Raw genomic sequence first — 16,443 nt, forward strand, 5'->3', positions numbered from 1 at the left:
GATTTCCCCTCGCTGGAAGGTCACATTATGTGGTTAAGTGTGAAAATTACTAATGAAGATGTGGAAGCTGATTCCATTTTCTTTCTTGGTACTCTTCAGCCTATAAGTTACTCCTCCTAGCCTCTTTAATATTTTACTTTAGAGGCTAATTCCAGGCACTATGTATAATACTTCTTACCTATAGTCAAGGGGAATGTTCAAATACTCATGCATGCCAGGGGAAGTGACCACATGAAGTTTAGGGTGTAGACTTCAGGGTGAGGAAAGAAGCCTTCTGGAATGGTACAGAACAAAGCCTCAGGCAGAGGCTATTTCAAGTTCAGGTTTCTCAGGTAGGAATCAGAAGACACGAAGGCATGTGAAAACAAGCTCAAGTGTTCATCTGACCCTGAGTGGTCCAGTTGCTGAGAGACATGTCAAACAGGCCAGTGTCATTCGTTGCCAGTCACTCTCCTGTCTTTCAGGTACAGACGTCAAAGATGCCAAGGTGATAAGTGTTTCGACAGGGACGAAATGCATCAATGGTGAATATATGAGTGACCGTGGCCTCGCACTAAATGACTGCCATGCAGAGATAATCTCCCGAAGGTCCCTGCTCAGGTTTCTTTATGCACAGCTTGAGCTTTATTTAAAGTAAGTCTAGGAGTAAACAAGTGAAGGAGCTATTTTTAAAATACTTTCTGTCAGAAAGCATTGTATAGCCTTTACTTGTTTGTGTAAGCACTGAGGAATCCTCAGGACTATAACCGTGTGAGGAATACAAAGGCCAAGCCTTGCTGTCCTGTGATGCTGTCTGAGTGGGTCCCACTCTCCCATGATTCTCAATATGAACTAGAGTGAACTAACTCATAAGCGTGCACGCACACACGCACACATACACACACACACATTCACACATGCAAGCATACTTACATAAAACACATACTGAGAATCATAACATACTCATAAATTTCAAGTCCATATTTAAGATGGTGGTTTTTGGCTCATGCATTGTGAAAATAAACATGCCTTCATAAACTGCCTGGTAAAGAAGGTCATTTTCACTTTAGTAACTGGGCATGGTCAGAACTGACCTTGTACTGGACTGCTCTTCTTGACAATGCCATTTCTTCCATGTGGTCTTTTTGCCTTGCAATCTCACCGGAGAAGAAGTGGTCACTCACAGTTGATGACATATTGATCACTGAATGGACCTGGACTATGGATTACTATAAACATGTATAACAGTGGTTCTAGTTCAGGCTAGACATAGTGGTGCACAACCATAAATCCTAGCAGTGGGGGAGCTGAGGCAGCAGAATCCCAGGGTTGAGGCCAACCTGGGATACATAGCAAGATACTGTCTCCAGAAAACTCACCTCTTTCCTAACTGAAAGCACTGGCTTCTGACGTCCTTCTGAACCGCTGTCGACCTCTGTTGGTCACACACACCTTTAATTGTCACTCTTATAACTTTTCCCTTGCAGTAACAAAGAAGACCAGAAAAAGTCCATCTTTCAGAAGTCAGAACGGGGTGGGTTTCGGCTAAAGGATACTGTACAGTTCCACCTGTACATCAGCACCTCACCCTGTGGAGACGCCAGAATATTCTCCCCCCATGAGCCAGTGCTAGAGGGTATGACGCCAGAATCTCACCAGCTGACAGGTTTTTAAGAAACATAATATAATGTAGTGTTAGAACACATCCACATCAATGTTCTTATTTTTCTTTTCTCTTTTTTTTTAAAAAAATTTCAGCCTTAGGCATGGATTTGATAAGAGTACAGATTTTTTCTTCCAAATTAATCATTTACTTAGTAAATTTTAATGAATGAAAAATGCTAATTCTAAAAAAAGGTGCTAGTTTTGGTTAAGTAGACAATCTCTAAGCGACCCCTGTATTTCCAGTGAGTGCTGACTGATGAGCGTCTGACTGAAGCTTGAGGCTGTGCTAGAGAAGCAGGTGGACAAAGGCAACCGAGGCCCCTAGTGTTGCCTGTGCCGTCTTTTGGAGGCCAGCCTAGGACTGCTTTTAAACTAGTCTGGATGTACATTCCTACTCTCATGCCTAAGCACCATGAATTGCAAATGGATTTTCCTTGGTTATAAAAACAGTAATACTCACTGTAAAAAATTACTACTTTTCAAAAATAATAAAAAATTGAAGTCATTCATATTCATATAACTCACTGTTAATCATTGGGAATATCTTCATATACTCCCATGGATTGATTTCTGTGTTTGTCTGTTTTTGAAATGATAAAAATACAAAGGTTAATATATAACAAGCACCTAAGTATCTATTACTGAGAATTAGCAAAACTTAGCATTTTTCTCCATTTGTTTCCACTTGTTAATAATAGAAATCATCTCAGCCAAAATGTAAATCACCTTTTTCCATGTTCATAAATTTGGTCTGTATTGTCTTTTCAGTTCAATTTTACGTATTTACTGGAATGCATATTTTGTATGGAATGAATACACGTTTGCATAAATACCTATAAATTATACTTTAAATTTTAGTACATTAGATGTGCTTTTCTGTAAGTTAGCTGTTTTATTATCTGTGGGTTTTGAACCCTCTCTTTCTTTTAGAACCTGCTGATAGACATCCAAATCGGAAAGCAAGGGGACAGCTACGGACAAAAATAGAGTCTGGTGAAGGGACAATCCCTGTGCGCTCCAACGCCAGCATCCAGACCTGGGACGGGGTGCTACAGGGGGAACGGCTGCTCACCATGTCCTGCAGTGACAAGATAGCACGGTAAGGCCACAGGGGCCTGCCCCTCACCATGCACACGCGATTCTTATAAGCCTTTCCTGACTCCCTGTTTTCAAAATCATTCCCTGGTCAGGTGCTCTAAGAGTTCTCTAAAGACTAAGGTTCCTCCCGGGTGCTTCTAGGGTTACCTGAAGGGGACAAGGGAGACCATGACACAGGGCACTCCAGTTTTCCCACACCACTTGCTTCAGAACATTCATCTTGCCTTTTAGTATGTCTTTTTCCACATAGGTATCAGGGTTAAGCTGATTATGTTGGGCATTCCAAAGGCTATGCTATTTTACACAATCTGCTCCCAGAGGAAAACATATAAGCATTTCCTTGTCAGCAAGGAACACATTGTCCATAGTCATTGTGCCAATCAGTTAACCCTGTGGTAATTGACCTTTACCAACTAGAACAATGTGAGCCATCCCAGGCCAAGGCTAGTGTTCCATGAACACACTGCTCTAGTTACCTGCCACGTGCCTGGGAAGCAGCTTCTCTTGGGAGCTTAGATCCAGGTCAGATTTTAGAAATCCGTTTCTTCAGATGCCAGTACAAGTTCCAGTGGCTATTCTGTTTTCATGTTTCAGCTAATGTATTTCAGCAGATGATGGAAAGCATTCAAAAGTACAGATGCATATAAAATTAAACCTCTTTCTACAGACACACCCCTGTGGCACCAGGGTAAGCAGTTCTGGACTGGCCCACCAGAAGGTTTGGAATTGACATAGGCATAGTGCATGTGTATCTTTTTCTCCCCTTCACATCAGATGGGTCATGTGCCCAATCATATGTCCTGACGAGGCTTAGGGAGGCACATATCACAGTGTGGCATGAAACCTAGTCATCGCTCATGAGCCACTTATCTTTTCAACTGCTGTGAGCTCTTTGTATTGATTTTCTCTAAAGTGGGTTTCATAGGGGAGCTATAAGACTCAGAGCTGGATTAATCATACATATGCCTTAGACCATTCTCCCCAAGCACTGGTGGAGGTTGAGTTACTCATAGCCAAAGGAAAAAAAAAAAAGAAAAGAAAAAATCCAGAGGACTGGGAGTGTTTAAGATTTTGGAGGCTTTGAATTTTGAAATATTTCTGTAGACTCTACCAATTGAGCATATCTAACTGAAAACCCAAAACCCACAGTCTCTAAATTCTGCAAGGCTCTAGTGGTAGGCTACCTGTGCCTGCCTGCTGTAGCATGTTTGCTCTGTATGTGTTTTTCCAGCGCGCCCGCGCTTACACTTTGAGACCTACTCAGTGCTGTATGTGTCAGCAATTTTTGTTTTGTTTTGTTTTGGTTTTTGGTTTTTCGAGACAGGGTTTCTCTGTGTAGTTTTGGTACCTGTCCTGGAGCTCACTCTGTAGACCAGGCTGGCCTTGAACTCACAGAGATCTGCCTGGCTCTGCCTCCCGAGTGCTGAGATTAAAGGCGTGTGCCACTACTGCCTGGCAGTTACTTTTACTTTTATACCATTTTGAAATCAGACAATAGGACCCTTCAATCTTATTCTTTTTTTTTTTTTTTTTCTAAATTGTTTTGGCTTTCTAGGATTCCTGGAGATGTCATAGGAACTTGCTGAATCCCATTGCTTTTGTATGTTTTGTTTTTATTTTCATGCATGTAAGTTCCTTTGCAACTTTGGTTTGTTGATGACTGCAGACCATGCATGACATTTGGTTTCTCTATGTTTAATTTTTCAATTTCCATTTTTTTATATTGATTCATAGTTTTACTCTATTGTGAGTGGAAAGATATTTGTATGATTTAATTTTCCTGAATTTTGTAAAATTTGTTTTGAGGCTGATGCATGCTCTGCCCTGGAGAATGTTCTAGATGCACTTGGGAAGCATGTGTAGTCTACTGTTCTTACAACGGAGTGTTCTGTGTTTGTGTTAGATCCAAGGGTCTACAGTGTTCTGAGTCTATTGCTTCCATTTTGCTCTTCCATCTGATATGTGCATAGTTGAGTGGAGTGTTGACATTTCCTAACATTATTGTGTTGCTGTCTTTTTCTTCCTTCAGATCTGTCATGGTTTAATTTATATATTCAGAAGTTCTGTGGCTTGCTGTCTAATATTCATAGGTTGTTGCTGTTGTTGTTGTACATATTTGTGTGTCTTTTTAGCAGGTGGGGTATGTGGAAGCCAGAGGACTACCTGGCAGAAGTTGGTTTTCTCCTTCCACTATGTGGGTCCCAGGGATCAAACTCAGTTCACTAGTCCCCTTACCCACTGAGCCACTTTGCTGGCCCCATAGATGTGTTTTCTTGCTGGTAAATTGAGTCCTTTATCATCATATACTATCTTTTGTCTCTTCTGGGTTTTTTCTTAATCTACGTTGTCTAATTATTCCTACTCATTTGGTTCTCTTTTGCATGAAATACCTCTTTTCATCTTTTCACTTTCAGCATACCTGTGTCCTTAGATCTGAAGTAAATTTTCTAATATACAATCCACCCTATTATGTTATTAATCCATTTGTCAATCTTGTCCTTTGGCTGGGAGATTAGTCTGCTAATATTTGAAGTTTTCTTGGTAGGGAAGGCTTACCTTGTTATTTCTGTGTGGCATATAGTTTTATTTCTCCCTGATTTACTCTCTTACCATCTTTCTTTCTTTTTTTTTTTTTTCATGGCTTCTAGTCCCATCTTTCTTGACCTTTATTTTTTCATTTTTTTTTTTATTTTGGAATACAATTCAGTTTTTCATATCAGCCACAGATTCCCTTGTTCTCCCCCCTCCCGCCCCCCCCATCTTTCTTTTAAAATGTCCTCATAGGAGTCTCATTTCTTTTTGTATATTTTCTACAGATCTTCCTTTGTGGCTATAATTCGGGTTTTTAGATTTTTTTTTAAAAAATTGTGTACGTGTGTGTGGTGGGAGGCTGTGCAGGTGTGTGTGAAGGCCAGAGGTGTTGAATACCACTGAAGTTGGAGTTACAGGCAATTGTGAGCCTCCTGATGTGGATGCTAGGAACCACACTCAAGTTCTCTTGAAGAACCTCCTCTTAAATGCTGAGTCATCTCTCCATCCTTGCAGTTACAATTCTGATTGCATAAAACATCTTAAAATTATAGCATTCTATTTTAAACTGATAATGATGTAACTTCAAATACATATGAAAACTCTTCTTTCTAGCTCCACTCCCTCATACTTGGTCAATATCACAGATTATGTCTTTGTATATTTTATACCCACTGACATAGATCTAAATTCATAATGTATTTAAATTCAGTTAATCAAAATTATAAGCCAGGTATGGTAGTGCATATCCAATCCCAGCACTCAGAAGGCTGAAGCAGGAGAATCTGTGTTCAAGCCAGCTGAACTATTGAGTCTGTTGATTCTATTCTATTGATATCTACTGTTCTGATGCTTCAGGTTGAAGGACTCTGGTCTGTGTTTCTGTTTCTTCTAAGGTCTAGTAGTGATGGACTCTGCCCACTGGTATCAGGGTGATCCCTGAGAAAGTCATAAATTCTCCTTCATTTATGAAGGACACTTAGAGATACATCTTCCCACCCCTTTCTGGTTCATAACATTTTTACTGAGAAACTCTAAATGAGCACTGACTTTTCACTGCTGTTTCTTAAGATTGTTTGTCTTAACTTCGTTTGATTGAAGTGGACTCACTGTCATTTTCCTTGTATTTATGATCAGTTCAGTTCTTTGCCCTTGAATCTGTGTGGTCTTTTTCTTTCCTTGGGGATGCAGGCAGCGTTTCTACAAATAAACTCATTGTCTTTCTCTTTCTCTCCCAGAATTCCCAGGACTTTCATGTTGTTCTGCTCACTGATATTCATAAGTCCCATAGCCTATATTCTTTTATACTCTTTGTATTTTTCTACTCTCCTCTACTGATGATTTTGATGGCCTGTCTTTAAGTTTATTGGCTCTTTATCCCATTGATCCCTCAGCTACGGTTTTCAGTTCAGTTGTTTCTTCAGGATGTCTCATGTATTGATGTAGATCTCTCTGTGTTGATAATCTCATTTTGTTTGTGCAGTCTTTTCATAGTGTGAGTGCCTGTGTTCTCTTTTAGCTTATTAGGCATCCATATGTCAGTTACTTTAAATTATTTTCCAGGACACGCATAGATCTGTATTTCTTTAAGATTGGGTTCTGGAAATGTATTATTAGTCTTTTGGTCCATGCTTCTGTTTTTATTTTGCTACCTTTTGTTTATTTACTTAGCTGGGATTGAGCATTTAGAATAAGAAGCACCTCTCCCAGCCTCTGTATATTGGCTTTGTGCAAGGAAGTTCTTCCTAATAAGTTCTTGCTTTTCTGAATTCTTAGTCCACTGGTGTTGCCAGCAGAATTGGGTCCTAACTTGGTGCTTGTCTGTTTTTAGTAGCTTTTAAACTCTAGTCCCACCCATCACTGCCTTTCTTAGTTAGGGTTTCTATTGCTGTGAAGAAAAACCGTGACCATGCAAGTCTTATAAGGAAAACATTTAATTTGGGTGACTCACTTACTTATAGTTTAAGAGGTTTAGTCCATTGTCATCATGGCAGGACATAGCAGCATTCAGGCAGACATGGTGCTGGAGATGGAGCTGAAAGTTCTACATGTTGATCCACAGGCAACAAGAAATGAACTGAGTGTCACACTGTGTGTAGCTTGAGCATAAGAGACCTCAACGCCCACCCCACAGTGACACACACCAATAAGGCCACACCTACTCAAGCAAGGCCGCACTTAATTCAACAAGGCCACACATCCTAATAGTGTCACTCCCTTTATGGGCCATTGGTTTTCAAACCATCACATTCTAGTCCCTGGCTCCCAAAGGTGTGTAGCCATATAATACAAAAATCCATTCAGTCCAACTTCAAAAGTTCCCATAGTCTATAATAGTCATAAACATATTTTAAAATCTAAAGATCAAAATCAACAAGCAGATCACATACTTCCAACATATAATGGCACAGGATAAATATTAGTGTTCTAAAATGTAGGGAAGGAAGCATAGTGAGGAAATACTGTACCAAAGAAACACTGAAAACCAGCTGGGCAAATTTCAAACTCTGCATCTCCATCTCTGATATCAAAACGCTTTTCAAATCTCCAACTCCTTTCAGTTTTGTTGACTACAACACACTTTTATCTCTTGGCTGGTTCCAGTCCCTGTTAGCAGCTTTCTTTGACAAGTATGTCATGGCTCTGGCATCTCCAACATCTTGTGGTCTCCAAGGAAATCCAAGGTTTAACTTCACAGCTTCATGTGATGGCCTCTCTAGGCCTCCATTCAGGGACACCCCTGACACATGCCTGGCCTCAGCAGCTTTCCTTAGTTGTGGAGGAATATTCCATAACCCCTTTCTTCTATCTTTGAAGCTAGAGCCATGTAGCTGAAGCTGCCAAGTTCTGCTGCTTACTGGAACTGAAACATGGACCCCTTGTTCAGTTACATCTTCACCAGCTTTTTTTTTCCAATGGTTTCCTTCACTGCCTAAACTTAGCTGTTCTAGAACTTGCTCCATAGACCAGGCTGGCCTCAGACTCAGAGATCCGCCTGCCTCTGCCTCTGGAATGCTGGGATTAAAGGTGTGCATCACTAAACCTGGCTTTAAGATTTTCTTTAATTCCTTTTCACAAGTTGGAAACTTAGCTGTGTAGGATCTTACCCTAAGGACACCATTCCCTTTATTCCATTTCTTAATCTGTTCATCTCCTTCAACACATGACTTAGCTCTGTTCCACTTCCTGGTGCCCCTTTTCTCCTCAAATTGTACATTTTGTATTTTTCCTTCCTCAGCTTGTTCCTTTTTATTATAGATTTTCATTAGAGTTAACACTAATAACCAAAAGACTGAGTCTGTACTAGGCTGTTTTGAAATTTCCTCTGCCAACAGAATTAATCCAGATCTCTTCACTTTAGCCTCAAGCAGACTTTTCAGACAAGAGCAAAATGCAGCCACTCTCTTCACTAAAATATCACAAGAATGATTCCTAGGCAACATACTAAAATTCTCCTCTGAAACCTCTTGAGCCAGGCCCCCACAGTTCAGATCTTCCATGCTCCTACTAGTATGGCCCATCAAGCAGTTCTTAAAGCATCCCACTGCTTTCCTAAACCCAAAGTAACAAAGTCCAAATTCCTCAAACAAAAGCATAGTCAGACCTTTCACGGTGATACCCAACTCCTGGTACCAACTTCTGTCCTAGGTTTTCTATTGCTGTGAAGAGATACCATGACCATGGCAACTCTTATAAAGGAAAACATTTAATTGGGGTGGCTTACATTTTCAGAGATTTAGTCCATTATCATCATGGTGCAGCATGGTGGCATGCAGGCAGACATGGTGCTGGAGAAGGAGCTGAGAGTTCTACATCTTGACCTGTAGACAACAAGTGAACTCTGACATTGGGCGTAGCTTGAGCATTGGGGACCTCAATGCCTACCCCAACAGTGACACACTTACTCCAACAAGGCCACATATCCTAATAGTAATACTCCCTTTGGGGGCCATTTTCTTTCAAACCACCATACTGATTAATCAGCCAATATGGATACCAGTCCTCCAGGCATACTTCAGATAGGCAAAATGCTGGTTCATGACCTGCCTTGTTTCCATTCCAAGGTATAAGTATTTTCCCAGCACTCTACACTTTCCTTGTAGGCAGAGGCCACGAACAGGTATGTCGACTTTCCTGTCCCTTCACTACTGTCTCTGCTCAGTTTTATAGTGGTATGGATTATGTAGATTCTTAGTTAAATACAATTTCTAACTTTCCCACACCAGTAAAAATGAAAGCCATATAGTAAGAAAAGAGTTCTGAAGAAAGAAAAAGAAGGGTTCTGACTGTCTACCAACATCAAGTTAGAGTCTGGATTAGGAGTGACCTTGATGCTTTGCAGAACAAAGGCACTGGTTTGAAGGGTTTGTTGAGTGAGAGGAATCCACCACTGTGGAGATCTGGATGGATAGGTGCTGGGCAGAGGCCACTAGCACTATAACATTCCAAAAGAGGTGGAGAACTGGCATCTGGCATAGGCTCAGGATAGGGAGGAGGCACTAGAGGTCACCATAGTGTCCAGCTAGCCCAACAGTGAGGGCAGCCCCAGAAGGGTTGCCCTTAGAACAGTGAGACGCCCTGTGAAGAGCCCTGAGCATCTTCCTGGGACTGCTATGTCTTTGGCCTCTGCTGCCTGAGGATGCAAGAAAAGACAGATCTAAGTACAGAGAGGAGGCTTTTTTTGGCACATTCACTTGCTCAGAACAAGTGGTAGGTAAGCAAGGGCTGCTTTATGGATGGGGAAGGGGGCTTCTGCAGAGGCATCGGAAGCTCCTGGAAGAGCCACACTGTGAGCAAGGTTGTTTTGAAGGGCACAGGTGGCTTTCTCTGAAGGTTAATTGTAACATGGAAGCAGAGACGAAGGGGACCCACTGAGCAAACTGCTGTCCTGAACAGGCTGCTTGTGTGAGCAAGGGCTGTGGAAAGAGGCCATGGTTGGATCAATGTAGTGCTCTTTGTGTGTCTTCTGGTCTCTGTCCTTGGTGTGCTCAGGCTGTGCAGTAGATTCAGGTGGGAGAGATCAGGTGACAGCACTGTTTAGCCCATTCTCAAACAATAACCTAAAGAAAACAAAAACAAGCCACAGACCAGGCCAAGAGGCAGGAGTACTTATTGTCTTCTGGTGACAAATGGGTCCACTTCCAGGGGCCTGTGCAGGGAGACTCCTCATCTAGTGCTCTGGCCCAGGTGGACGTGGAAACTGGGCAGGCATCTGAAGGTGTGTGGTTATAGTGTGCGTGACGATTACTTGGTGAATGCTTTGCCATGTGGAATCTTGCTATATCTGGGATGTCCTTGCATGGTGGTCTGTGGTCCAAGAAAGTGGGCATGGCTATTTTCTGTAAGACTGATTGACAGGAGCTTGTCTTTGAGTAGAGCTGGCTGAGGAGCTGTTTTCTGCCCAGTGCCTTGGAGCTCTAGAAGCTCCTGGGATCTCCTAGGAAGTGTGTGCTTAGAATTAATGAGTCCTAACAAATGCTGGTTTCTGCAAGATCACAGCATTACTGCCCAGGGGACTGAGTTCTGCTTAAGTCGTCTAAATCAGCAGGCTTCTCATCTGCATCAGAAAGGAGCCCTTGGGCCTCCAGAGCTGAATCATTTCAGATGTTCTCTAAGGATGGGGAAAGCTGTTTCAATTTCCTTTTTAGAGGATAGAAAGAATACATCCTAGGAATGACTAGTTGTCCGTTCAGCTTGTTGACCTTCTTTGTGGGGGCTGAGGGAGGTCACAGAGACTAGAAGGGCTGCTGAGGGAGCTCAGTGGGTGGTGCAGCAGGAAGCCAGGAGCCTCAGGGGCTCCTGGGGAGCTGGTAAGAGAGAGCTGGCCTGTTTGACATGTGCTCTTTTCTGGGGACCTGTTTGGGGGTTCCTGGGAGGGAGTGGATGAGACCAATCAATGTCTTCCCAGGACTGTGCCAGCTGCTACAGGGAGAGCCTGAGGGCCAAACCTCTTGTTCCTTCCAGAGAGGGTACAATCACAAGGCAAAGGTGGCATCACTTGACCCTGGTCTAGCTATAGTGTTAGATGGAAGTCAGAGACTAGATCTATTCTTTTTATTTTTTTAATGTATTTTTTATTTATTTATCCTGCCTCCCAATCCCACCTATCTCCCTCCCCACCTCAAAATCAAACAAAATAAAAATTAAGAGAAAACAAGGGGAAAAAAAGAGAAAACAAAAAAAAAAAAGGAAGAAGGGGAAAATCTCATCATGGAAGCTGCAGTGTGACACAGTGAGTCACAGAGTAAACCCTTTTATCCATATATTTTATATGTAGGTATTTCTCAAAAAGAACAGTCAGTCTGTTTCAAAGGCCTGTGGTCTCTGCTGCACCATCGATGCTGGGCCCTCCCTGGGACTCTTCCTAGACATCCCATTGCCCCTGTGTCATGGAGATCCTGCAGCTCTTGGTCCACAGAACTGTGCCCCCACTCCGTGCTCCAGCAGATCACAGATGGGGTGGATGCTGTGGTGGGCCAACACTAACCTTGATTCTGGGCCTCAGTAGTTGCAGAGTTGGCCAGCCAGTCCTCCTGTCTTTGACACCAGGATGGGCTCTCCAGCATTGCCCTGGCTAGTTCACCCTTTGCAGCGATGAGCAAGGGGTGGGGCCAGTTATCTGGCTTTCACATCCTCAGGGGCAGTTCTCCTACTCCTACACCTTTAGGGCCAGCTCTACTGTGTTGCCCAGGCAAGGTGTAGGGGCCACTCTCCAGCTGCAGCTCTAATGACCTCAGGACCAGCTCTCCCACCTGCCTCAGGCATTGATGAATGGGCAGGAAGGGCATCACCCCTACGTGCTGCCACTAGACAGATAAATAGTGAGGACAGCTCTCTCATGCTCACAACCTGGGCCTGGCTTACCCACACCTCTGCCAACAGGGTTGAGAGCCTAAATCTATTTTTAAAGCTGTGACAGGAAGAGAGAGATAAAGGTAATGCTAGGTGGGGCCTTAAGTTAAAAAAAAAAAAAAAAAAAAAAAAGGACATGACTGCTCCTAGGTATGGTGGAGGTTTATTGTAGATATGAGGGAGAGTGCAGCCAGAAGCATCTGGAAGGGTCCAAACTGAACATAGCCAGCCGACTGAATGGAGCCACCTTGAGGAGAGGGGTGAGGGAAGAGTAGAAAGGGAGAGGGGAACGAGGAACAGCGGCCAAGAGGGCAAGAAGCCAAAGAAGAAGGCCAAAAATGGACCACGTAGCCAAAATGGCTGGGCGATATAGGAAAGAGAAGATGGGAGAAGGACAGCCCAGCCCAGTCTCTGGGCTGGAGTTTAAGGTAGTAGGCAAGGTATGTTAGCCAGGGGACTCTAACAAGTAGGGACTGAGGGATGCTGGGAGAACCTGGCAGCCAGTGTCTGCTCTGATATGTTAATAGGCATCTCAGCCCTTTGAGATGCCAGGGTTGGAGACCCAGGTTGGAGAGCTAACAGCCCTGAGCAGCTGGAGGCAGGTAGCTAAAGCTTGACATGAGAGCAGGTCTACACAAGCGAGGCTCAGCCCCTGCTTGTGTGGAGCCCTCCACACAGCTTACTGGCTGTGACCACAGAGTACGCATCTGCCTTCTACTCCCTTGCAGGTCAGAGGCCGAAGTACAGCAGGTGTCACCTGGGTATGCGGTGCCCATCCAGTGACAGTAGCTCTAGGGTACGTTCAAGGTTGGGCCTTAGCTCTCTTACAATCAGGAGTTCTCCTCTTCCCACATCTGCTGAGGTTTGTAGCATCTGGCCCATTTCCCTGACTCACGGCCACTCACTTGGACTCTTTCTTTTGACACATGTGCCTCAGGAGACTTCTCTCCGTGAGTCCCTTCCCTGTACTGATGACTTTCCTTTCTAAAATGCAGTGCTAGTCAGTCTGTCTCTGTAGACACCTGTGTCAAATGGGATTCAGTTACTTCCATGCCTCCAGTCCTCCAGAACCTGCTTAGGGTCTCACTCTTTCCCTTAGTGGCTCCTGGCCCCTTGGATCAACCCCACCCTCTGGCCTGGTGTGTCCCTCCATGGTTACCTCCACCTGTCCCAAATCCCTTGTCCCAGAGGCTGGAGTATGCCATCCTCCTGCATCCCCTCTCTTTCGGGCTGAGCTTCAGGATCAGCTCCAGGAGCCTTCAGTTGGTACCTCCTCTTAAGTGGGTAGCTTCTCTTACTCCTTTTCTCGGAGAAGCCTGTACTCGGCCTCACATTGGTTGTACCTCAGTTCGTGGGCCTTCATTTATTGTTTGCCTTTTTGCTGCTGCGTGGTTCGGCACCTAGGCTGTGTCTTCTCCTGTCCTCTCCCATCTGCTTAGTGCCAGCCACATGTGACACGCACAAAAGTTGCTTGGTATGCAGTGGCTTCCGGGTTGCTCACCTGTTCTTGTCTGTGAGGTGAAGAGAACAACAGGCACATAGTAAGCCAGTGGTGTGTCAGACTGTTGCTGCTGTAGACGTCAATCAGTGGTGTGCTGACTGCCCGCTCATTGTACTGTCTCTGTCTCCAGTGCATGCACCACAATGGTCACACCTCCACTCCCACCCTGGGGCACCATCCTCTGGGGAGCTCCACATGAGACTGTAGCCCTGGATCAGGGCACCTTGTTTTCTGATTGAACAGCCATTTTATTAGAAGAAGGAAAAGTACATGTATTTGCCCTTGTGAAATTTCCCTCAGGTTTTTCACAAGAAACATGTGGCTTCTTAATACCTTCTAAGAGATAACCTCCAGAAAGTATATTGTAATGGGAAAACATAATAGCTATGCTAGTTAGTTTTTATCAACTTGAAACAAACCTAGACATAGCTGCAAAGAGGGAATCTTAATTGAGAAAATACCACCATAAAATTGACCTGTAGGCAACTCATAGGGCATTGTTTTGATTAATGATTGATGTGGGAGGGTCCAGCCCAAAGGGGATGGTGCCATTCCTGGGCAGGTGGTCCTAGATGGTGTAAGAAAGCAGGCTGAGCAGGGCCCAGTGGTGCACACCTTTAATCCCAGCACTCAGGAGGCAGAGATAGGTGATCTCTGTGAGGTCGAGACCAGGCTGGTCTACAGAGCGAGTTCCAGGACAGCCAGGGCTATTACACAGAGAAACCCTGTTTCAAAAAAACAAGAAAGAAAGAAAGAAAGAAAGAAAGAAAGAAAGAAAGAAAGAAAGAAAGAAAGAAAGAAAGAAAGAAAGAAAGAAAGAAAGAAAAGGAAGGAAGGAAGAAAGAAAGAAAGGAAAGAAAGAAGGAAGGAAGGAAGGAAGGAAGGAAGGAAGGAAGGAAGGAAGGAAGGAAGAAGCAGACTGAGCAAGCTCTGAGGAGCAAGCCAGTAAGCAGCATTTCTCCATGACTAATGCTTCAGTTCCTGCCTCCAGGTTCCTGCCTTGAGTTCCTGTCCTGACTTCCCTCAGTGATGGAGTGTGACTGACCTGAGAGTTTTGGAATGAAATAAACCTTTTCCTTTCTAAGGTGCTTTTAGTTGTGGTATTTTATCATAGCAATAGAAACCCTAAAACTATGACCCGAAGTTATTTCACTGTGTAAGATAATTTTTATTTGAGCTGCTGAGTCAGTGATTTTCACTGCCACGGTCTTCACCCTTTACAGTCCCAACAGCGTTAGCCATGTGTCTCTCTGCTATATCTGTATGTGGTGCCATACCTGTATCTACCGAGATGTGCTTCCTTCTCCTTGCAGCTGGAACGTGGTGGGCATCCAGGGGTCCCTGCTCAGCATTTTCGTAGAGCCCATCTACTTCTCCAGCATCATCTTGGGCAGCCTGTACCATGGGGACCACCTCTCCAGGGCCATGTACCAGCGGATCTCCAACATAGAGGACCTGCCGCCACTCTACACCCTCAACAAGCCCCTGCTCAGCGGCAAGTACCCTTGCATCACCTCCTCCCTCAGTGCCCTGAGCTCACGGTGTCTGGGTCCTACACATCACCCCACCTGGAGCCAGTATGTGGCTGCCAGGAAGCAGCAAAGCCATTAAAAGGGGAACAAGACCTTGTCTCTGAGCCTCTTGACCTGGTCTCCAGGGCCTTTTAAGGCAATCTTTCTATGAGATAAATGCCTTTCCACAATTGTGAACCTTGGTATTCACTACAGAAGTTGCGGGAGCCTGACACCTCTGTGTTTTCTCGTGTATTTCATATTCATTCCTGCCCCAGTGGCAAAGACTTAGGCAGTCTTCCCACGACCAACCAGGGTGGGCCTTGGCAACCATCCATCCTCACCCAGATGCTGTCCAAGTGCTGCTGACACCCTCCCACCTAGCTCTCTCTGAACTGTGGTAGGTGTGGCAGCTATGCTGACCACACACGCCTCTCCTTCACTGGTGCCTTCTCCTGCCCTTTACACCTTTATTACTGGTTTCTTTTCTTTTTTAGAGTGTCAGTGGCTAACAGTAGAGTGAACAGGAGCTTTTGAATTCAAAGGTCCTAACTTCTAAGCCCACCCTTATTTAAAAGGACACAGTTAAGGTATTTTTACTCTTTTAAAAAAATAACATTTTACTTACTTCTGTAAGCTCAAAACTAAAACCATATCCTAAACTTTTTAAAAAAAATGCTTCTTTTTGGAGTGCATGTGTTCTCTGCCTCAGTGCCTGGCTGCTAGCATGTCTTTAACTGCAAGAAAGCAGCGTGGACTTTTATTTGTTACCATGTCTGTCGGAGCAAATGAAGTAAGCAGAGAGGGAAAAGATGACAGTTATCTGGGATCAAATATTGCAGCTCCCTAGCCATTTTTTCCTTATTCTTTTTTTTTTTTAACTCATGAAACCTGAAGTTAAGTTGAACTTGGAATAGTAAGACCCTTTTAGTATTGTTAGTGCATGAATTTCTCATGAGTCAGGAAGTTTTCAGTGCGATACATTTGGAGGAAGGTTACTTTCTTAGCTGTTGCTGTAACAAGGAATTTGAGCATAGATGGTTGATAAAGAGATACTTGTTTAGCTCACAGTTTTGGAGACTGAAAGGCCAAGATCAGGGGGGCCTCATTTGTTCAGTGTCTAGCTCACGTGGGACAGGAAGGCGTCACAACAGAGAGAGTATGCATGCAGAGCCCATGGTGGGGCTGGAAAGATGGCTCAGCAGAACACTCAGTTCAGTTCCCAGCATTCACATGGTAACTCACTACCTCCTATAACTCCAGCTCCAGCAGGCCTGAGGTCTCTTCTGTGCCTCCACAGGCACACAC

The 16,443-nt window shown here is 44.0% G+C and overlaps 1 protein-coding gene and 1 non-coding gene across 6 annotated transcripts in view; one reads left to right on the forward strand and one right to left on the reverse strand.

The window, feature by feature from the left end:
• The window catches only part of Adarb1 (adenosine deaminase RNA specific B1), a 70,066-nt gene that overhangs the window by 38,856 nt on the left and 14,767 nt on the right, over positions 1-16,443 (forward strand). For 2 of the 5 annotated variants that reach the window (XM_059281499.1, XM_059281502.1), the window contains exons 5-8: positions 465-633; positions 1,467-1,645; positions 2,575-2,743; positions 14,938-15,119. In XM_059281499.1, the coding sequence (XP_059137482.1) occupies positions 465-633; positions 1,467-1,645; positions 2,575-2,743; positions 14,938-15,119 (699 nt within the window). The remainder of the gene's footprint in view (positions 1-464; positions 634-1,466; positions 1,646-2,574; positions 2,744-14,937; positions 15,120-16,443) is intronic. The other 3 variants (XM_059281501.1, XM_059281503.1, XM_059281500.1) reach the window with 2 other exon arrangements.
• On the reverse strand, positions 3,511-3,616 carry LOC131893990 (small nucleolar RNA U13). Its single transcript, XR_009374785.1, has one exon. It is a non-coding gene; the product is annotated as a small nucleolar RNA U13 (small nucleolar RNA).

Source organism: Peromyscus eremicus, chromosome 16_21, assembly GCF_949786415.1.
Source record: "Peromyscus eremicus chromosome 16_21, PerEre_H2_v1, whole genome shotgun sequence".
Classification (NCBI taxonomy): Eukaryota; Metazoa; Chordata; class Mammalia; order Rodentia; family Cricetidae; genus Peromyscus; species Peromyscus eremicus.